Consider the following 23,293-nt stretch of genomic DNA (forward strand, 5'->3'; position numbering starts at 1 on the left):
TGTGCGGTATTAGTGCACTCAACACCTGAGTAAGTATCCTGCTGAAGGTTGGCTGGCTCATGCCAATAAGGTAAAAAAAAAACCTGCTGGAAATTGCCAGTGCCTTAGAAATGCAACACTGCAGATGCATGCATTGCAGATGCCAAGCGGCGTCTCAGAGTGTGCAGTCACTGTTTCAAAGTCCTGCTCAAAGACCTGGAGAATGGCAACATGGCTCAGACGTAATACTTCACCACTTCATCATTAGGCAGCTCACCAAGAGAAAGTATGCCCCTCATGAAGTGACTAGGCTTCCTGATCCTAGCAGGATTAAAGGACTATGTTGCTCCTGGTGCTCCTCTGGTCGCTGTTCCCATTCTTGCCAAACCATAATTCCTATGGCAAGCACAGGAGATAGATAAGGAGATATGTGGAAAGCCATTGCTGTCTCCAAACACTCTCTTTCAAAGTAAATGTCACCTGGGGTGGGTTTTTATTGAATAGCAAATGTTTTCCCATTATTCCATACAATTTAAAATTTAAAATCTCGAATATTCAAATCTTCTGACTGTCCACGGGAACTTGCCACCTCAAAACAGCGGAGATAATATTTTAACCTTTTTACTGCCAACGACGTATGCACACAGCACACAATTTAGCAGGTTTTTTTTTTGTTTTTTTTTGTTGTTTTTTCATTTTTCACACTTATATACACACTTACACACAACTTTTACACATGTACACACATGTATACACAAACACTTTGTTTTTTTTTGTTTGTTTTTTTTTTATTTTACCACTTTGTTTTTAGTTTCTTTAACCTAAAAACTGTTTATTTTGACAGCGTGACTATTGGATCAGATATTCTGACCACTAATTACAAGTCATGTGTGGGGTCAGCACACCACAGACTTTGATATATCTCTGCATATTGGGCATCAAACTGTTCAGTAGACCTTAGGTGTTCCAATTTGGTGTGATTTGCCTTTGTACGCAAGAAATTGTGTGAGATAAATGCGGCAAATTGCAACATTTTTAGGTTATTTTCTTAAATGTCATAAAAACCAATAACTTTAGGAAAGCTTTGAAGATTGGTACTTTGGTGTAGAAAGGACTCTCTACCGTTGTTGAATTTGTCAGAATGTGTACTTTCCAAAAATATATGGTTTTGTGGGGGTCTTTGTATAGTTAGGGGAAGTTTTGGCACATAATACACTGACAGGGGGCTCTCTATGCAAAAGCTGAGCTGGCAGGCGAGAAATCCTTATGCACTATTTTCATTTTGGGTTCAGTACATATCACAGACTTTGGTATATCTATGCATATTGGGCATTAAACTGTTCAGTAGACCATAGGTGTTCCTATTTGGGGTGATTTGCCTTTATCTGATCTTTATCAAGAAATTGTGAGAGATAAATGCGGAAAATTGCAACATTTTTATGCGATTTTCTAAATGTCATAAAAATCTGCAAACTTAGGAAAGCTTTACAGCTTGGTACTTTGGAGCAAAAAGAAATGTTTACCCATTATAGATTTGGGGAGATGTATACTTTCCAAAAATATATGGCTTTCTGGGGTGAGTGTATCCCACATAAAGGATGTAAATGTGTTGATTTTGCAGGAGCTGAAATGATAAATCATATGGGGGTATGTTCCCATTGGGGCCCCTACATGCCAAATATTTAGGTAAACCTATAGATATTGGGCATCAAACTGTTCAGTGGACCCCTGGCGTTCATATTTAGGGTGTTTAATCTTGGTACCTAACACTATGTGGGAGATAAGATGCTGAAAATTGGAAGCTTTGAGGGGATTTTTGGAAATGTCATCAAAATTGCTAACTGTAGAAAAGCTGTGTGGCTTGGTACTTTGGAGTAGAAAGACATGGGTACCCATTTTAGATTCGGGGAAATGTGTACTTTCCAAAAAATATATGACTTTCTGGGGTGAGCGCACTTTTTACTAGCTTTATCCCACATAAATGATGTAAATGTGTTGATTTTGCTGGAGCTAAAATAACAGAAATGATTGATCATATGGGGGTATGTTCACATTGGGGCCCCTACATGCCACATACTTAGGTAAACCTATTCATATTGGGCATCAAACTGTTCAGTGGACCCCTGGCGTTTTTATTTAAGGTGTTTTATTTGGTTACTTTATGACCTGTAGGAGATAAGATACCATAGACTGGAAGCTTTGAAGCGATTTTTTAAAAATTTCACAAATTTTGATAAAAACCAATAACTTTAGGAAAGCATTGCGACTTGACAGTTTGGAGTAGACAGACAGTTGTGCCTATTCTTTATTCCCCAGAATCTATTCTTTCCAAAAATGTACAATTTTCTGGGATAAACCTTCTGTTAGTGGAATTTTTGTCCTTGAATTTTTGTCCTATGCAGCTTTCTGAAGCAGTGCTTTGGAAATTTGGTAGTGTACTGCTGGGGGTTTTTGACTATACAAGTGAGAAATCTCCATAAAACTATATATTATTTGGTATTGGCACATTCAGAAGACATGGGACTTTCCAAATCAGTTGTATATTCATGCATAGAATAATTTTTGTTTCTAGTATGTGTGTTTATATTATGGAAAATTTGATTTTTTTTTTCATTTTTAGACATTTAGATGCCTATATCTTGTTACAGAATTGGAAGTACTGAAAAAAACTATATATTGTTTTCCTGGGTAAACTAAAAGTCCCCCCGTGGAAAGGCCCCTAAAGTGAAACAGTGCAAAATGTTCAAAAACTGTCTGGCAATACAAGTTCCGCTTTGAGAAAAGGCTGAATAAGGCCAGAAACATTGCTTGTTTTTTTTACCTAATATATAGACTTTTTTACTTTTGCTGCATTTTATTTTCATTGTAACTATCCTACCCCATGGCAAGCGTTTTGTTCTGCATGTGCGCCTTTCCAGCAGCATATTGTAAAGCTGTTTTTGGACACCCAATTTATAGAAGGCTGTTACCTTGTCCTATTTCACCACTTCCAATGCCACAATGCAAGATGTCAATTCTCTCATTATCCAGATAGATAGAATTATCTATTTATCCACAACATTTTTTTTTACAATGTCCCTTTTCTCTGTTGTAAAAAAACAGTACAAGTATGGGATCTGTTATTCCAAAAACCTGTTATCCAGAAAGTTCCAAAGTACAGGAGGGCCATCTCCCATAGACTCCATTTTAAACAAACAAAAATTTTCAAACATATTCCTTTTTCCTCTGTATTCTAAAATAGTACATTGTATCTGGACTAAAATATTATCAATCCTTATTAGAGGCTAAAAAATTCCCAATACTATTGAGTAGTATGGAGATCCAAATTACAAAAGATCCCTTTATCCGGAAAACTGCAGGTCCTGAGCATTCTGGATAATAGGTCCTATACATGTACCCTGTATTTATGGTAGCCGAGCTGCATAAATCTATACTGGTGGCAAAATAATCCTATTGTGGTTTGTTTTTTCTAAACATATAGTGTATTGTGTTCTAGATTTAAAAAGTAAATTACCTTCTACGAACAGCAATTCCACCTTCACTTTGCTCTAGCACCACCAGAGTCCCACAACCTAAAAGTAGAAAAATATCACAAGAAAATGTTAGAGAGTACAAAATTTAAAAATGTAAGAACTACTTTGTTCTGGCACATTAATTTTTTTTTCTGTACAACTGTCTCTGCAACAAAGTGGTGCTCTCAGGCATAATTGTGGAAGAAAAAATACTGTTCCCTATCGTATATACTCGAGTATAAGCCAATCCGAATATAAGCTGAGGTACCTTATTTTACCTAAGAAAACGTATTGACTCGAGTATAAGCCTAGGGTGGGAAATACAGCAGCAACTGCTAAGTTTCAATAATCAAAATAAATACCAATAAAATGACAGCTCCCATCAGCGTCTTCCCCAACATCCTCCAGCTCCCCCCAGCATCCTCTCCAACATTCTTCTCAGGGCTGTGGAGTCGGTAGATAAATTCTCCGACTCCTCAGTTTCTGATACTTCCGACTCCTCTGTTTTTAATATGCTAATGTATTTTATACATTCATACAGTTAATGAAAAGCATGCTTCATGGTCACTCAACATGTTCATTTATGCACTGCATGCATTGGGCTTTATTCTTATAGCAGAGAAGTAATTAATTATGACTGTTTGTGAATTGAGACATTTAAACTTGCTTTATTTTTTTTTTTTTATTTCCATTTAAATTTAGTAGGAGTCGGAGTCGGTTCATTTTTTGCCGACTCCGACTCTAGGTACCCAAAATTGCCTCCGACTCCACAGCCCTGGTTCTTCTTAACATCCTCCAGCTCCGCCCCCCTCAGCGTCCTCCAGTTCCCCCCACCCAGCATCCTCCCGCTCCCCTCAGCCGTCTCCCAGCGTTCTCCCCAACATCCCCCAGCTCCCCTCCTCATCGTCCTCCCCAACATCCTCCAGTTCCCCTCAGCCGTCCCCCAGCGTTCTCCCCAACATCCCCCAGCTCCCCCCCTCAGCGTCCTCCAGCTCCCCCCACCCAGCGTCCTCCAGCTCCCCCCACCCAGCGTCCTCCCCAACATCCTCCAGCTCCCCTCAGTGTCCTCCCCAACATCCTTCAGCTCCCCTCAGTGTCCTCCCCAACATCCTTCAGCTCCCCCCACTCAGCATCCTCCAGCTCCCCCCAGCGTCCTCCCCAACATCCTCCAGCTCCCCCAGCGTCCTCCCCAACATCCTCCAGCTCCCCCCAGCGTCCTCCCCAACATCCTCCAGCTCCCCCCAGCGTCCTCCCCAACATCCTCCAGCTCCCCCCAGCGTCCTCCCCAACATCCTCCAGCTCCCCCCAGCGTCCTCCCCAACATCCTCCAGCTCCCTCCAGCGTCCTCCCCAACATCCTCCAGCTCCCTCCAGCGTCCTCCCCAACATCCTCCAGCTCCCTCCAGCGTCCTCCCCAACATCCTCCAGCTCCCTCCAGCATTCTCCCCAACATCCTCCAGCTCCCCCCCAACATCCCCCGGCTCCCCCCAGCGTTCTCCCCAACATCCCCCGGCTCCCCCCAGCGTTCTCCCCAACATCCCCCAGCTCCCCCCAACATTCTCCCCAACATCCCCCAGCTCCCCGCAATATCCTCCCCCACCCCTCCCACTCACCTTCCTGTCTGCCTCCCTGCTGCGTCTGGCTGCTGCTTCCACCTGCGTCCCCCGTCTCTTCCTAGGTGCCACTTTTTGCAGCTGCAGATCTTTTATTAGGTTGCGCCCCGTGCATGCTGACGTCACGGGTACGCAACCAATAAAATTACCCGCTGACCACCAATGAGCCATGGGCCTGTAACTCTTTAAAGGGGGCCTGTGCTTAAAAACTAGCCGGGCCCCCTTTAAATCCACGGGACAACTGCCCGGGACAACTGCTGGCAGGGGCTTTTACAAGTGAGATCTCTCTGAAACCTGCTTTTAATTAATCCAACTCGAGTATAAGCCAAGGGTGAATTTTTCAGCACATTTTTGGTGCTGAAAAACTCGGCTTATACTCAAGTATATACGGTAATATAAGCGTATCATTAAAATGTATAGGAAACATGCTGCCTATGGCACATAGTGGCAGATTCTGGCACAGAGCACTAAAGCCAGAGTGCACCGGTGTCCTCAGTTATGCTACCAGTGTTTACTATAGGCAGCATGCATTTTACTCATGTATTAATTACATAATTTAAATGCTGCTCTTTTTATAATGCAGGTATTTTCATGCATTTCAAAAAAGTATGTCAAGATAAAGCCATAATATAGAATGGTATATATTTACCATGGTAATTTAACTAACAAAATGTAAGTTTGGAAACACCACAGCCAATATATCTCACCAATGATCTGAACCTTGGTACAACAAACAGCCAATAAATACTAGGGAAGTATTTATCAGTGTCCAGAATGTGATGTGTTTCTAAATAAAGGATCTTTCTGTAAATTTGGATCACCATAGCATACGTCTGTTAAAAATCATATAAACATTAAAAAAAATTCAATAAGACTTTTGCCACAAATATGGATTCATGCAGCTTAGTTAGGGCCAAGTACAAGGTATTGTATTTATTTTATTAAATACTGGAATCTGAGCTTTCTGGATAAGGGATCCCATAACTGTAAGTTAAATTGGATATAAACACTGATAAGGCCAGTGGCATACTTGGCTTTCCTGGGCCCCCTGCAGAAAAGGGGCCCCTCTATGTTGTATTACTACAACCCCCTGTACCAGCAAATACATGGCTTGGATGGCGCAAGTACAGGCAGAAGTTGGGGTGCCACAAGGATGTGGGGGTCCTTGCTAGATTCCCTGTGCCCACCTGTGGTTTAAGGGTCTGCTAACAGGAAGTTACTTAACAGGACATAGCAAAAAGAAAAACCAGGCCATGAAAAATAGCTTTTAGGCTGATGACAACAAGGAGATTAGTTGCCCCACGATTAATCTTCTCTAGCAGTGCCGACTAATCTCCTCTGAATGCTTTGCTACTAGCAAGAATATAAATCGCCAATAAGAAAACATGTGTGTTACTATGATATTTCTCTGTCTTTTACACTAACAAATCTTCTTTTCCAGCTCAGCTAAAGGTGGCCAATTTAGATGCCGATATTGGTCCTATAGACTGATTCGGCAGCTTATCTGCCTGTGTATGGGCACCAACGACGGGCCTCCCCTACTAACATCTGGCCTGAAATCAGGCAGGTTTGAATTTTACGTCAGATCGGGGACTGCATCGGCTCGTTGATGCTCCCCAAACCGACGGTGTCTATGCCCGCCATTTTGATTCAATCATTTGTCCCTAGAGACAAACAAATTAACTCAATATCACCAACCCGTAGGTGGGCATATCGGGAGAAGATCTTGGCGACCTGCCAAGCGAGCGGATTTTATAGTATATGGCCACCTTTAGTGTGGGGATGCCTTAGGATTTTGCATTTCAGTCTTTTCTCTGCCCTACCTTGCCTGTACAGGTGTGCCAAACCCTGACTGTCCTATGCGGCCTGTGTGTGCCATACTCGGGCTGCCCTACTTTTCCTGTGTGTGCCAAACTCTGCCTGTCCTATGCGGCCTGTGTGTGCCATACTCGGGCTGCCCTACCTTTCCTGTGTGTGCCAAACTCTGCCTGTACTATGCTGCCTGTGTGTGCCATACTCGGGCTGCCCTACCTTTCCTGTGTGTGCCAAACTCTGCCTGCCCTATGCTGCCTGTGGGAGGTGAACCTGGCAGGGGTTTGTTCTGGAAGTTTGTTAGCATTTGGGAATAGTCATTATATGGGCTCTTAGGTGCGTAAAATTATATGCTGGACCTTGCTGTGCTATCCATAGGGGGAAGGAGGCATATGGATTTAAGGGTATGTCTTAATATGATATAATATAATTCTGTCACATATGAATGAATGATGATATCCCTAATGTGAGTTCCAACCATTCAGGTTTTTGCTGCGCTACCACCATTAGTGTGGGTATGGTCTTAAAAACTCTTGCGAGAACATGGGTGTGGTCTGGAGTAGTTGCAGTTTAAAAAAGGGGAGTGGTTAAAACTGGCTTCTATTATCGTTCCTCCTCCCGAAAAGTTGTGGCCATCAGTACCACAGAAGTTGGACAGCACTGACTTATCGTTTTGTTTAGCAGGTCTTTAGTTTGAAATTTTAGTAGCTATGTGGTTGCCAGGGACCCTAGGATCCAGGCAGTTGTTTGAATGAGACACATGAAGATAAATAGGAGAGGGTCTACATAGAAAGAAGAAAAGACACCATTTGAAAGCTGAAAAAAGGCAGAAGAGGAATGCAAACAAAAAAACCAAGGCCATTTTTTCTCCTGTTATATCTACTACTACTATGAAAATGTCTGTCCTCACATAACATTAACACCATTGTATTAGACCCTCTTTCTTTCTCAAGCAATGAGATAACACTCATCTATGACCTTATTCTATCCCACTTAGACTACTCCAACCTACTGCTAACCAATCCATTCTCCTAGGGTGCTGCTTCTTACCTCTGGAATTGCATCCCTAAATTTCTACCTTTAAAGGGACAGTATACCCCTTGTTCAACATGAGTTTAGAGAATGGGGATTGTGCTGAACATGCTTTTGGCTATTATTTTTATTATAAATATCTATAATTGTTATATCTTTATATAAATAGGGCATATTTTGAAAGCAAAACTAAGTAACTTTCTGGTCCCAGTGAGGCAAAACAAATCAGCAGTCCATTAAAAAACCTCTATAAAAAAAAAAAGCATATAAAAAACATGCTGTAGTTGGGGGAAGGGGTTCATTTATACAAATGCGTTTCAGTGGGCAGCAAATATAGTTTGACTTATTGGGACCAGGAAGTAGAATATTAGTTGAGCTTAATTTCCAAATTTTACCATGTTTAGCTCAAGAACTAAATACCATAGCTTTTTTAAGCAACAGACAAAAAATATTTCAGTACCAACTCTATTCAATGAACCAATGTTATATAAGGAGGCATACAGATGCTTTAAGGGACACACACTCAGCCTCTTCAAAAAGTAACTCAAATGAGGTACTCGAGGTACCATTGAGAATGTTCTCTGTAGCTACATCTCGGTCTGGTTTAGAAACTGCATTGTTGCAGAACAAAAGTCCTTACAGCGAATAGTGAAAACAGTGGAAAGGATCAAAGGAGACCCTCTCTGACCCATCTCCCAACTCTACCAGAAACACACTATCTCCCTCTTGCCGTCTGGAAGAAGGTTCCGTAGCATTCAAACTAGAACTGCTAGACACTGCAAAAGCTTCTTCCAACAAGCAATTAGAGTTGTAAACTCAATACTGTTATAAAGAACTGCCTGTCAAAGTTCAGTCCATTGCTACATTGAACTTTTACAAATACCATTTAAACATATAAAATACCAATTGCACCTGTCAGTTTAAATCTGTCCTTGTACTATATGTTTTTTCATTATGTTGTTGTTATTCTTAAAGGAATGCACCATGGGGACCTGGAGAAACTTAATTTCCATAAGTTGTATATGGTTTGTATTGATAATAAATGAATCTTGAAAATGTTATCTTTTGGAGTAGTAGACCAATATGTGGTTCTATCTTGGCTCTTAAGGGCCAACAGCCAAACCTCTGTGCACAGCAGCATTCTGTTTATGCCTGTATGTTATCCACCCACTTCCAATTGTAAGCTCTATAGGGCAGGGTCCTTCTTACTCCTTTGTATCTAAGCTTGCAAGTAAGCAAGTATTTTTTTCTGTCTGTCTACATAATATTTATTGCAAAGTTTGTCTTCCTTCTTTGTACTTGTCACATACTGTTAAGTTTACCGCACTGCATTTAGTAGCAGCACTACATAGTAACATAGGTTGAAAAAAGACACACCTAAATGTAACCTGCCTAACTGGTAACGTTATAAATACCTTTTAATTATGTAATGCATTATTTATTGATATGCCCAGTTTATTTTTCATATCTTTCTTCATTTTGTGTCACAATAGAGCATACAATCTGAGTTCCCCATAAAACAACTGAAAATGTACCAGTTGTACTCTATTAAAATGGAAGGAGTAGAATAGCAAAAAAAAAATTCAATAAAAACAAATCAATTCCTGCAAGACCTCTTACTATACAAATTAAAAAAAACAGCCAGCCCAGTATTACAAATATTCCAGTTAAAAAAAAAAACATGAAATTAACTTTATTTCCGAAGAAATATATACACTTTTAGTCACCACCGTTGAGCCACAGCACTGAGTTAAAGTAAAGACGAGCAGATGCTTCACCTGATATGCCATAGTTTTGTGAGGTAGCGCATGCCAAAGTGGAGGGTTTGTAAGGCGAGAACTCCACCGCATAACCATGCCTGTCGGGAATGCGGACTGCATGGAGTCTTCCATCTCCCGAGACTGCCATTCCCTGAGTACGTAACCCACTAGACCTACCAACCCAAGCAGCCCGCAATTTTCAGCGGGAAGTGGCGTCACACCTGCTGGCACGTGACGCAGTTTCAGAACGCGAGGAAAGCGCGTAGTAAAATGAATGTTTTGCCCATGTTTCTAGAAAATAAGAGGATATATGGCGACTTCATAGGTTTACCGAGCGTTGCGCTGATCTTGAATAAGAGAATATCATCATATGTACGTGACGTTTTGGTACCAATAGCTTCTTGTTCCACCCCTTCCTGCTCAAAGTTTAGCCCAAAGGAGGAGAAAGAAGGCGATAGAAAATGGTGGCTACTGCGGTGTGTTGGGTCTTGTGAGCGGAGCTTGTCTTTTCAAGTACGTTGTTTCTTTACCGTAATTAGCTCAATATACAAGCTATTTAAGTCACTGCTAATTTTTGCCGATTTAATGTTTTACCGGTCTAATAAATGGGTACATTAGGTATTTTCTTAAGGCCCGCATTTTGAGATTTGCAATGATCAAATCGGAGGCTCCTGGAACGGAGCCATAAGTTATTCGCTACTCCATGCGGTGTACATAAACATCATTTTCTATTTTAGTTGTCTGGCGCACAAACAATGCACAACATGAGAAATTAGGTTCTGGCAGAGTCACGGATCTCCTATCCGTTTTGTTAGCTTAAATCCTGAGGGGTGTCTGGATGAGCTACTTTGTAACCTGGCAATTGTTTTCTTGACAGGCTGACCAGACAGGGCTCTGTTTACATCAGCAGGTAAGGTTAAGGGGTGTTACCATTACCACAACTTGCAGCTTATTAGAGCTCAGTTTACAAAGCTGGGGGGACATAAAAAGCCAGGAAGATAAAAATAAATATTTGCTTAATTGTTTGCTTAATTAACATGACTTAAACACAGGATTCTGCTTCAGGAGTTCTATATTTAAACTATATATTTAATATATATTCTATATTTAAACCCATGACAGCATCCCTTTACCTGTTGTAGAATATTTTTTTATTTCAACCCTTAAAGAGAAATTGACACCAGAAATGAAACCTTTTTACATCTATCAAAACATTATCTTTGCATGCGATTTAGAATTTAGCATTGAAAGTATTTGTCTGATGATTTTACATTAGGCATCTGATCTCCCATGTTCTTTTATGAGGGGGCTGCAAAATTTGTGCAGCAGCAGTAGTCCATTAGCATTAAAAACTATAACTGACAGATTGAGCAGGGACAGTCAGGTTTAGTAACTTTAAGTAACACTTACAAAAGCAGACCTATCAAAGAAAAATGATCAGTGTGACCTATAGGTAACTTTTTAATATTTTCAGTCTCACTATCACTTTAAGATGATAGTGCTGTTTATGTTGTTTTGCAGACCCTCATTTTTTTTATATTAGGGTGGAGGCACAAAGAGCTACTTAGTAACAGATACTTGTCACAGCAACTAAACACCAAAGTACCCTGCCATAGATAATACTGAGAATTGCTTCTGCTTAAACACACGTAGAGACAGTTATAAGTAAATAATCAGCATTGTGTATTTTTGCAGCCACATCAAGTAGGTGCTACTGGTAGCTCCATGTGTCTTCACCCTTATGGTGTAGCTTTGTTATACAGGTATAGGATCTTTTATCTGGAATGCTTCGCACCTGGAATTTTCTAGATAAGGGATCCTTTAGTAATTTTCTGCTAAAAATCATTTAAACATTACATAAACCCAATAGGACTGCAATATGGATTTATACAGTTTATTTACCATCAAGTACAAAGTATTGTTTTATTATTCTACAATTCTGAGCGGTATGAGATCCTCCAGATAAGGGATCTCATACCTGTATATTGTAGCAGTGTGTTCATCAAAGGACATGTAAACCCCCCCCCCCAAAAAAAATGTAATCAGTGTACAGCCTTTTTGAAATCTTTAAATACCCACTACTCTGGTTGGTTAAAGGTTAACAGTAAAGGTGGCCATATACGTGTAGATTTTTAAAAGATCTTTTCATTATTGTACAACCAAGCATATCTTGAAAAAATCATTTAAATATTTGTTTTGTCCATCAAGGAAAATGACCATTTGAAGTGATATTGTCTAGGAAAACTTGGGTAACTGCCTGCTTGTCCCTGAAAACAATTGGACAATGGATACATTTCATTGTTAATGACAACAATTTTCAAACCTGCAGCATCCCCTTAGGGCTCTGGCACACGGGGAGATTATTCGCCCGCGTCAAATCTCCCTGTCCGCGGGCGACTAATCTCCCCGAATTGCCATCCCACCGGCAACAATGTAAGTGGGCGGTGGGATGGCACATGCTGCGCAGGCGATTTCGGCAAATCGCCGAAGTTGCCTCATGAGGCATTTTCGGCGATTTACTGAAATCGCGCTGCCATGTGTGCCATCCCACCGGTGACTTACATTGTCGCCGGTGGGATGGCAATTCGGGGAGATTAGTCGCCCGCGAACAGGGAGATTTGTCGCCCGCGGAGCGGTTTCGGGAAATCGCCAAAAAAGACTCGCGAGGCAACTCGGGGAGATTAGTCGCCCGCGAACAGCGAGTTTTGCCGCGGGCGACTAATCTCCCCGTGTGCCAGAGCCTTTACTCACACAGGATTTTTTCTCCTCCTCTAACCCACTCGGCCCCCTCCCCTTAGGAATTTACTTTGGCTGTGGCTACTGAACGTGCTCCGTTTTTAACTCAGGTTACCAAACACACCCTCCAGTCTAGCAGCCAATGATGAGATGGCAGTGCTGGTTTCCATATAAAGTGCAAAATACAAAAAAGGAAGTCACTCATGATTCAGTAGGTGCAAAAAAACTGGCTCCATGCAGGTATATTGGAGTAAACCTGCATGGAGGCAGTTTTTTTGCACCTACTGAATCGTCAGTTTTCCTTTTTTGTATTTTGCACTTAATATGTCTATAGCCGGAAGCCACGGCTTTTAGGAATACGCACTCCAGGTTAACTTTAATATAGACTCTATTTTGGATAGCACAACCGATTTTTTCTTTTTGCATTATATGTCTGGTTTCCATATATGCTCTGCTCTAGCTGTGCACTCTGCAGGAGATGTTTTCTCTCCTAAACTCAGCTTAACCGTTACAGGGCTCAATCCAAGCAGGCCATTTTATCAAAGTAAGTTCTGTTTGTGTAAGCCTGTATTCTTCATTGCATGAACTTTATAGCACATATCTGCTGTTTGCATATGTAAATGTCACTGATGATATGTCAGAGGAAAAAGAGGGGCCGGATGAAAGCTGCGGTTTGGTTAGGGAAGGTTGTTACAGGTATTTGTATATGTGGGTCAACACAACAGCATGGAAAATAAGTATTGAACAAGTCAACATTTTTCTCAATAAATATATTTCTAATGGGTCTTTTGACATGAAATTTACACCAGGTGTCCGTAACAACCCAAGTAATCCACACATACAAAGAAATCGAAACAAATAAGTCTTTAAATTAAGGCATTTGTAATAAAGTGGAATGACACGTGAAGAAAAGGTGGTGCACAAAGGCACAGAAAGTCAAGAAACCTGCTGAATTTTTTAAAATAGAGATGCAGTTGTATTAATGTCCTTTTCTTTCACATTTTCTTATAAGATGTAAGACCTTTAGCATTGAAAATGGGTAGGTCAAAGTCACCGTCTCATTCATCAAGATCAAACTCAAGGTCTCGATCATCCTCAAGATCAAGATCACCTTCAAGGAAAAAAAGATACAGGTAGGTCCCAAAACCATGCCTTTCATGTAACTGCATATGTTTTTTAAGCAAAACGGCATTAAAACTGAAGCAGCTCTACTGTTTCATATAGTGTGTAGTTCCAAGAGTGTTGAATGCCTGTTTAATATGTGAATTTAAAGGAACAGTAACACCAAAAAATGAAAGTGTATAAAAGTAATTACAATATAATGTACTGTTGCCCTGCATTGCTACAACTGGTGTGTTTGCTTCAGAAAGACTACTAAAGTTTATATAAATAAGCTGCTGGGTAGCCATGGGGGCAGCCATTCAAGCTGGAAAAAAGGAGAAAATGCACAGGTTACATAGCAGATAACTAGTAGATAAGCCCCATATAATGGGGGTTTATCTATTATCTGCTAAGTAACCTGTGCCTTTTCTCCTTTGAATAGCTGCCCCCATGGTTACACAGCAGCTTAATTATATAAACTATAGGGGTCTTTCTGAGGCAAACACACCAGTTGTAACAAGGCAGGGCAACAGTACATAATATTGTAATTACTTTTATACAATTTCATTTTTTGGTGTTACTGTTCCTTTAAAGGGGATGTTCACCTTCAGGCAATAGTCCAAATTTAAGCAGCCCCTATGAGAAAAATACATTTTTATTATTTTAAATGTTTTTAGCATATATCTCTGTTCTTTTTTTTTTTTTTTAAAGGGATTGCCTTCACCAACTTGCAGTCTGCCCAGATAGGAAGTTCACGCTGAATTTAATTGGTGTGATTGGCTGAAACTTGCCAGCCAATAGTATCAAAGATATGCAAATAAAGCAGGAGAGGGAAGGCATGCATTCAGTGTGATCATTCTTTTTTGGCTGCCTGCCAAGTCCTGGTCTGTGAAACCCCCTACAAAAAACTCTCAGAGCTGAGCATAGAAATGTTACCACAGTTTATATGGTCTGTAGCGTCAAAACTAAACAATTAAAATAATTATGTTGTGCTTTATGTTTCGGGCTTCTGTACCAGCCTAAGACAGGGAAGTTCTGTGCCTCCAAAGATTCCCCCAGTAACCCCCCAACTTATACAGTTACATTGGGTTGAAAAAAGTCCATCAAGTTCAACCCTTCCAAGTAAACCCAGCACACACAAGCCTATACTGACCTATCTATGCACTCCCATACATAAACTATATATACCAACAACAATACTAACTGTAGATTTTAGTATCACAATAGCCTTGGATACTATGCTTGTTCAAGAACTCATCCAGGCCCATCTTAAAGGCATTAACAGAATCTGCCATTACAACATCACTAGGAAGGGTATTTCACAACCTCGCTGCCCTTACCGTGAAAAACCACTTATGCTGCTTAAAATGGAAGCTCCGTTCCTCCAATCTAAACGGGTGGCCTCTGGTGTACTGATCATTTTTATGGGGAAAAAACGCCCCCCCTATCTGCCTATAATCCCCTCTAAAGTACTTGTAATCATGTCCCCCCCCCCCCCAGCACTTTTTTTCCAGACAAAACAACCCAAACCTTGACAGTCTAACCTCACAGTTTAAAACTTCCTTTACCAGTTAAGTTGCATGTCTCTGCACTCTGTCCAACTCATTAATATCCTTCTTAAGGATATTTGTGGAGAGGCCACAAAGGCCCGGGCCTAGGGCGGCATGCCGCCCTGCCGAACCCAAGTCTTAACATTTTAGTTCCCATACGGGGCAATGGGGACTTCTCCCCACTGCTCCATAAGCAATTGTGGCCTTCAGTAACAGTAACATCAAAAAATTAAAGTGTTTTTAAAGGAGACATATTGCATCATACTCATTTTTTGGTAATATATTCCCCTTTCTCTAAAATGTATAGTGCTTCTATAAAAGAAGGTTTTAAAAACATTTTACCTGTTAAAAATGTCATTATACTAAAGCTGCAGAGAGATTTCTCTTTCTCCTCTGCGTCTAAACTGAAATGAGGACTGGGCGTGTCCTCTCATGCTGCCTCAGGAAGTGATCATACTTTTGAGTGACAGTCATGAGAATAACAGGAAAGCATGAAAGTTGGATGGCACTCCAGCTGGTAAATAATAACTTTCTTTATAGGAAAGAGGTTTATTCATGGGGGCCTGCTGGAGGGCCCTTTATATCACAGCTGATGGCAATAAATTGTGCATAAAACTCCCTGCAAACTATTAACCATTTTTTTCCTCCTTTCCCTGAGAGTCCTCCCCCCAGAGTCTTTCTGTTTTGCTTCCCCCAGCTGTTGCTCTGCAAAAAAACTGGTGTTTTTGCTACAGAAAAGCTACTATATAAATAAGCTGCTGTGTAGCCATGGGGGTGGCCATTCAAGCTGGAAAAAAGGAGTAAAGGCACAGATTACATAGCAGATAACTAGTAGATAAGCCCCATATAATGGGGGTTTATCTGTTATCTGCTAAGTAACCTGTGCCTTTTCTCAATTGAATGGCTGCCCCCATGGTTACACAGCAGCTAACTTATATAAACTATAGTAGTCTTTCTGAGGCAAACACACCAGTTGTAGCAATGTAGGGCAACAGTACATTTTATTGTTATTACTTTTATACACTTTCATTTTTTGGTGTTACTGTTCCTTTAAGTAGATGACATCAACTGCCATTCCATAATTGAGGTTCCTGCTCACCTCCTCATCAAAGGCAATTGAATTAGTCTCGCAAGATCTGTTATGCAAAAAACTATGCTGGCACAAACTTATAATATTGTGATTTGCAATGTATCTACGTACCCTATCCCTTATTACCCCTCTCTAAAAGCTTTCCTACTACTGATGTCAGACTAACAGGCCTATAGTTTGCAGGCTGAAGACAGGATCCCTTTTTAAATAACGGCACCACATTAGCAATTTGCCAGTCTCAATGAATGCTAGACTCAATGAATCCTGAAAAATTAATTGAAGAGGTTTGGCAATCATAGCGGTAAGCTTGTTTCATACCCTGGGATGAATACAATCCGGTCCTGGACCTTTGTTTACCTTTATATGTTCAAGTCTCTTGATTTTCCTCCCGAGTGACCCATGCATCAGTAGTTATATTACTAGAATTGGGTCAAAGCCTTCATTAGCTGGCTCCTCAGTTGTATAGACAGATGAAAAATAAGAGTTCAAAATTTCTGCTTTTTCCCTGTTCTCATCAACCAACTAATCCCCGCCCCCCGTGATAATAAGGTTCCCACCCCTTCTTGCTTCATTTTTTTTACTATTTACATATTTAAAAAAATATTTTTTTACTCCTAGCTGCAACATCCCTTTCCATCTCTGTTAGCTTGCCTGATAGCTTTTTTTGCATGCTTTATTTACTTCCTTGTACCTGATGAAAGTTTCTGCTTTCCCAGCTAACTTTTAATATTGGAGGTTACACATTGTTTCTGAGGGACAGGGGCAATAGAAAAGGAGGAGGAGTGTGTCTGATCGTTAAGCAGGAATTAAAAGCAAATATTAAGGAGGAATGGGGGTAACAGAGGGAGCTGAATCCTTATGGGTTGAGCTTCTCACAGATAGTAAAGAATCTGGGGGATTTTCATTATTCTGATATTGACTGGAGCTATAGTACTGCCAGGACAGTAAATGGGAACAAGTTTATAAATTTGCTGCATGACAACTTTATGTCACAGGTGGTTGAGGAGCCAACCAGGAACCATGCTATATTGGATCTAGTGTTCTCTAATGATCCAGAACATATAGCAAATGTGCAATTGGTTGAACCCCTGGGTAACAGTGACCATAATGTTATTTAATTTGATGTTTGGTGCAGGAAACAAATGTACACTGGGGCAACAAAGACACTGAATTTTAGAAAGGCAAATTTTACCCCCATAAGGGCAGCACTTCAGGGCATAGATTGGGGCATTATGTTTTCTCATAGAAACACAGAGCAGAAATGGTTGTCATTTAAAATAATATTAAATCATTACTGTTCTCAGTTTATTCCATTAATAAGAAAAAGTAGAAGTGTTAAGAATCACCCTATGTGGCTTAACTCTGAGGTAAAGAAGTTAAAAGGGAAAAAAAGGAAAGCTTTTAAGCTTTTAAGAAATACACCCTTTTTAATCTCTCTGTCCCTCCTCCAAAGGATGTAACCATTTAAATTCACAGCCCAGTCACATGTTTCATCCCCATAAAGAAAAATCTTCGGCACACCACTTACATACATGTTCTCAAAGGGTGCTTAACTTCCACAGCCGCACCCTTTTCCATGTATCTTTGTAAAGGGAAAGAAGCACACCAGTGTGTCGGCAATGCCCCTTTCATCCCACCAGGCCTCCGTGATACCAATTAAATCCTGCACTCCGCATCTCCAAAAAAAAAGTTACAAAGCAGCTTATTTAAAGTAAAAACATGTAGTTCCGGATCTCCGAAAAAAAGTGGTCCTTATATCTAATTGAATGTGTATATTGTTGACCCGGGGTAGAAAGATGAGATAGGTAAATGTGGCCTATTTCATATTGATAGCCGACCTTTAGTATCTGCATGACGTGACCAGTCGATTATTCTATAAAGGATGGCCACTTTATAGTATCTTAGTACACTGGGGAGTGCCAGTCCACCGTTAGGCTTTCTATTTGTTAAAATTTTGTTTTGTTTTTTTATATTGGATGTTTGCCTTGCTATACAAAGTTCTGGATCAGTGTCCATCTTAAGGAAAAATCCTTTGGGAGCTGGTATGGGGATTGTTTGGAATATGTAAAGTAGCTTAGGCATTACATTCATTTTGGTATTATTTACTCTGCCTGTCCATGAAATCGGGTTTCTTTTTTTTTTTTTCCATTTGGTTTAGGTTTGCGGTCATTTTAGTAGCTTTTCTGTTGCGTTTAGTGAGGTCCAGTTAGAGTAGTCATTCAAGACATGTATGCCTAAGTATTCCAACAATTTATTAAGTTTAGGTAAAAGACTTTTTAGGATAAATTTTAAACTGACTCGGGGTGCCATATGTGTGTAATTCATGTTCAAGATTAGTAAGAAATTTTTCAAGTTCAGTCAGAAGGAAAAGCAGGTCATCTGCATATGCAGCTACTTTATGGTGTTTATCTCGAATGAAAATGCCTTTAATCAGGGGGTTAGATCAAATTTTACACAGTAGGGGTCCCAGTATCAATATGAATAAAGTAGGTGAGAGAGAGCAACCTTGGTGTGTTCCATCCATCTGATGGTTATAGGATTCTAACATAAGATATGACGTATTATGTTCCTGAAACCATAGTAGCATAAAATTCCAATTTACCCTATCGAACACTTTTTCAGCATCAGTGGAGAGCAGTATTGCTTGTTGGTTGTAATTTCTTGAACATGTACATTAGGTTTATCAGTCAGTTAAGGTTGTCTCTGGCTTCTGTGCCGGGTATAAAACTCACTTAAATAACAAAACGTTATGTATGAGCTTCTGTTAACAGCTTACACTGTAAAATTCAGAGCCCAGGTGCTCAAGCCCCAGACCTTCAGCATTGGCAGCCAGCTTAGCTTTTCACTATTCCAGATCACCACCAAACGCAGTTGAGATTACTTAGTTTATATTAAAAGTATTCCAGAGTTTATTTTTTATATACACAATTATGCATGAATGGCATTATGCGTTTTATGTAAACACAACAAAAGACCTTATACGCACACCCTTAACTCTCCTCAAAAGTTTGCGCTCGGTGCTCACTGCAGGGGGATCGGCACCCTCCCAAAGAATCCAAATAGAAAAATGCAATGGCACTCAAGAGCTACAACTGGGACTAGCCCTTTAGATACTTTATTACGGAATTGCAACGTTTCGGGGCAAAACAAAGGGGTTGTTTTGCCCCGAAACGTTGCACTTCCGTAATAAAGTATCTAAAGGGCTAGTCCCAGTTGTAGCTCTTGAGTGCCATTGCATTTTTCTATTATGCGTTTTATGCCTCACAGGGCACTTAATCATAGGCTTAACTCAAACACTAAAACACACACTATTTAAAAAGATAAAAGCCAATCACGTTCTTAAAAGGCTCAACCAATCAAAACTAATGAGTTCAAATGATTGGTAAATTTGAAACAAAAGTTCCTATTGGTTACAATAAATATAATTGTGCACAATTTCCTTTCCACTAAAGGTGGCCATACACGCACCGATATTATCGTACGAAACCTAGTTTCGTACGATAATCGGTGCGTGTATGGCATGTCGGCGAGTCGACCGATATCGCAGGAAGCTGCCGATATCGGACGACTCGCCGATCGGACAAGTTTGAAAATTTTGATCGGGCGCCATAGAAGGCGCCTGACCAAAATTCTCCCTTCAGAGCTGAATCGGCAGAAGGAGGTAGAAATCCTATTGTTTCTACCTCCTTACCTGCCGATTCAGCCCTAATTGGTGTGTGGCGGATCTTACGATGTTTCGTGCGACCGATGGTCGTACGAAACATCGTCGGATCGCCACGTGTATGGCCACCTTAAGCTTTCTAAACATTTAGGAGTGTATTCCATCAGGCCCTTGTTTACATTAACTTAAATATATAAATACCATATCCATTTTAGTCCACTGACAACTTGTGTACACTGAGCCATTTGTACCAATACAGAGTTGGTCCTGACTACTTTACATCAGGGAGAAGAACTAACTAAGCACATTTGTTAATTTTAGCATTCTCAACAACTAAAATATTTGTTTTTGATGGAGCCAACCTTAATCTTTTTAATATTGATATACTTCTAAAAAAAAAAATTAGATTTTGCAATTGTGTGGTCCTTAATATCTTTCCTAAAGGGATACCTTTAGAACAGTAATGGTTTAATACAATTTTAAACAGCAACTATTTGCTTTTATTTTTAGTTCAAGGAGTACTGTCATAGGAAAATGTTTTGTTTTTTTAAAAATCAGTTAAAAGTGCTTCACCAGCAGAATTCCGCATTGAAATCTGTTTTCAAACAGATTTTTTTTATATTTAATTTTTTAATCTTATATGGGTCTAGCCATATTCTTCATTTCCCAGGGTGCCACACCCATGTGACATGTGTTTTGATAAACTTCAGTCACTCTTTACTGCTGTGCTGGAATTTGGAGTGATATCAACCCCCCCCCCCCTCCCTTACTCCCCCAGCAGCTGATCAGCAGAACAATTGGAAGGTAGCAAAATAGCAGTTACTTGACACCTGTATTGCAAAAAGGGGTATATTTCAGAATAATGTTCAGCAGGGGAAAAATACAGTTTTCCAGTTTTCTTAGGTAAAATTAGGTACCTCGGCTTATATTCAGATCGGCTTATACTCGAGTATATACGAGTATATATAAACCAATGAAATTTAATGGGTGGAAACAGATTGGCTGTTGGTGGCTCTGCCACTGGTGTTAAATGTGTGTGAATGGCAGCACTTTAAATTTCCCCATTAAAATCAATGAAATAAATGATTGGCCTTCTGTGGCTCCACCCACCCATTATTGTCATCCAGTAACTACATCTGCAGAGTTTGGGGACCCTGATTGGCTGTTGGTTTCAATACTGTGAGAATGGCAGCAGGTTGAATTTCCCCATTGAAAATCAATGGTAAAAAACTGATTGGCTGTTCGTGGCTCTGCCCACTTTTTCTAACCCTGAACCACAGTTATCTGGTGACTAACTCGGCAAAGTTTGGGGACCTTGGTATTAATATATAGAGAATGTCAGCAGTTTCAACCAGTTAAAGTCTATAGGTGACTGTTGTTGCTTCCGCCCACGTTTCAAAACTTGTTGGTGGCTCCACCCACTTTTTCTAACTCTGAACCACAGTTACCTGGTGACTAGCTCTGCAAGGTTTGGGGACCTTAGTATTAATATTTAAATAACGGCAGCAGTTTAAATTTAAACGTATGAAGTCTATAGGTGAAACCTGATTGGCTGTTGTTGGCCCCACCCACTTGTCTAAATTTGGAATGTAGTCACCCAGTGACAAACTATGCTAAGGTTTGGGGACCCTGACATTAAACATGTGAGAATGGCAGCAGTTAAAATTTCCCCACTGAGAACAATTAAAGAAATGTGATTGGCTTTTGGCGGCCCTGCCCACTTTTTGTAACCTTGAATACGTAGTCACCCAATGCAAAGTTTGGGAACCCAGGCATCAAACCAATAAAATTCAATAGGTGAAATCTTATTGGCTGTTTGTGGCTCCGCCCACTTTTTCAAACCTAGTGTTAATACTGAGGGTTAATAGTGTCAAACCCTGGTGTTAATACTGAGAATGGCAGCAGGTTGAAAGTCAAAAGGTAAAATCTGATTGACTGTTCGTAGTTCTGCCCACTTCTGAGCATCCAACAAAATCATATTTTTATTCAGTATGACCCCATGATGGGTTTCAAGTCTGGGGAGTGTAGCCTCAAAGCTGTAAGAGTGGCAGCAGTTTAAATTTCCCTATTAAAGTCAATGGGCGAAATTTGTTGTTGGCTCCTCCCACTTTGGGTCATCCAACAAATGTCGCCGTTTCATTTGGAGTGACCCCATGATTATGTTGTTCAAGTTTGGGGGGTGTAGCTTCAAAGCTGTAAGAGTGGAAGCAGTTTGAAAATCTTCCCTGTCAAAGTCAATGGAAAAATTGGGGTGTTCGTAGGGCGCCACAAAAATACGGGGGGCGGGATTGCTTAGAAAGCACAAGCAACCTGCTTTGCTATAGGATGTAAATGTGTAGAGAGTCTGGGTGTTGTACCCCTAAAACTGTAAGAGGAGTATGGTTTAGAAAATGAGGGCCGCTGAGAAGAAGAATCGAACAAATAAGTCAAATAACAGTATGTTGGGTTTTCAAACCAACATATTTTTATATTTGGGGATATATGTACTGTTGTCAATATATTCACTTAAGGAACAACTGTTAAAGTATTAATGTTATGTGGTTTAAGTCAAGTGTAAGGGGACAGTTGGTTGGTACCTAATTAGTTTAGTTTTCGCCAGGCCACTTTTTCTAATTCTCAGATCCCCTTTCACCTGGTAGGGTGCCAATGTATTGGAGAAAAGCTCATTTAATTTATTCCAAACGGGATTAGGTTGTCGATTTGCACTAACAACTATGGAAAGCAGAGGAACTTCAAGTCCCAGATAACATAATTTCACAATGGAACAAGATAAAGGTGGTATTGCATTATTGTTAAAGCTTAAAGGAACAGTAACACCAAAAAATTCAAGTGTATAAAATCATTACAATGTAATATATTGTTGCCCTGCACTGGTACAACTGGTATGTTTGCCTCAGAAACATTACTACTAAACAAAGCTGCTGTGTAGCCATGGGGAGAAAAAGGCACAGGTTAATTTGCAGATAACCGATAAGTTTTGTCGAGTACAATGGTATATATATTATATATTGCACAAAATGTTATATAAACTTGTACCAGAGCTTGGCAACAGTAAGTACATTATATTATAATTACTTTAAAACACTTTAATTTATTGGTGTTACTGTTTCTTTAAGAGGGATTGGGAACTAGTGTCTGTAAGCAGAGGGTCTATCATGGGTTTCTTTCAGTCTGTAGAATAAGGTATGTTTGTGTAGGGGAGACCAAATGTGTTTATGCACCTTCTCTGAATTAGCCCAACTGAATGAGCTCATGTCAAAAAGCATTTATTTTCTCACATGCCAATACCATTTGAACATGTCACTTTTATATATAAAATTGTGTAAATATATTTAGTCATTGAATATATACACCAGTGGTTCTCAACCTTCCTAATGCCGCAACCCTTTAATACAGTTCCTCATGTTGTGGTGACCCCCAACCATAAAATTATTTCTAAGACCGTCGG

At 40.1% G+C, this 23,293-nt stretch overlaps 2 protein-coding genes across 16 annotated transcripts in view; one reads left to right on the forward strand and one right to left on the reverse strand.

Annotated features, from left to right (window-relative positions):
• pex7 (peroxisomal biogenesis factor 7) overlaps positions 1–9,931 on the reverse strand; it is a gene marked incomplete at its 5' end in the record, with an annotated part of 198,821 nt that extends 188,890 nt beyond the window's left edge. Inside the window, 2 exon segments of the mRNA NM_001015954.2 lie at positions 3,494–3,551; positions 9,726–9,931. Of these exon segments, the coding sequence (NP_001015954.1) occupies positions 3,494–3,551; positions 9,726–9,855 (188 nt within the window).
• A 136-nt stretch (positions 9,932–10,067) lies between these two features.
• The window catches only part of bclaf1 (BCL2 associated transcription factor 1), a 50,666-nt gene continuing 37,440 nt past the window's right edge, over positions 10,068–23,293 (forward strand). For 13 of the 15 annotated variants that reach the window (XR_001170733.2, XR_001924520.1, XR_004222621.1 and 10 more), the window contains exons 1-3: positions 10,128–10,220; positions 10,585–10,617; positions 13,456–13,576. Coding sequence is in view for 12 of the 15 variants with exons in the window: in XM_012962701.2 (XP_012818155.1) it covers positions 13,479–13,576 (98 nt within the window). In the remaining 3 variants the exon portion in view is untranslated. 15 annotated transcript variants of the gene reach the window in all.

Source organism: Xenopus tropicalis, chromosome 5, assembly GCF_000004195.4.
Source record: "Xenopus tropicalis strain Nigerian chromosome 5, UCB_Xtro_10.0, whole genome shotgun sequence".
NCBI lineage: Eukaryota > Metazoa > Chordata > Amphibia > Anura > Pipidae > Xenopus > Xenopus tropicalis.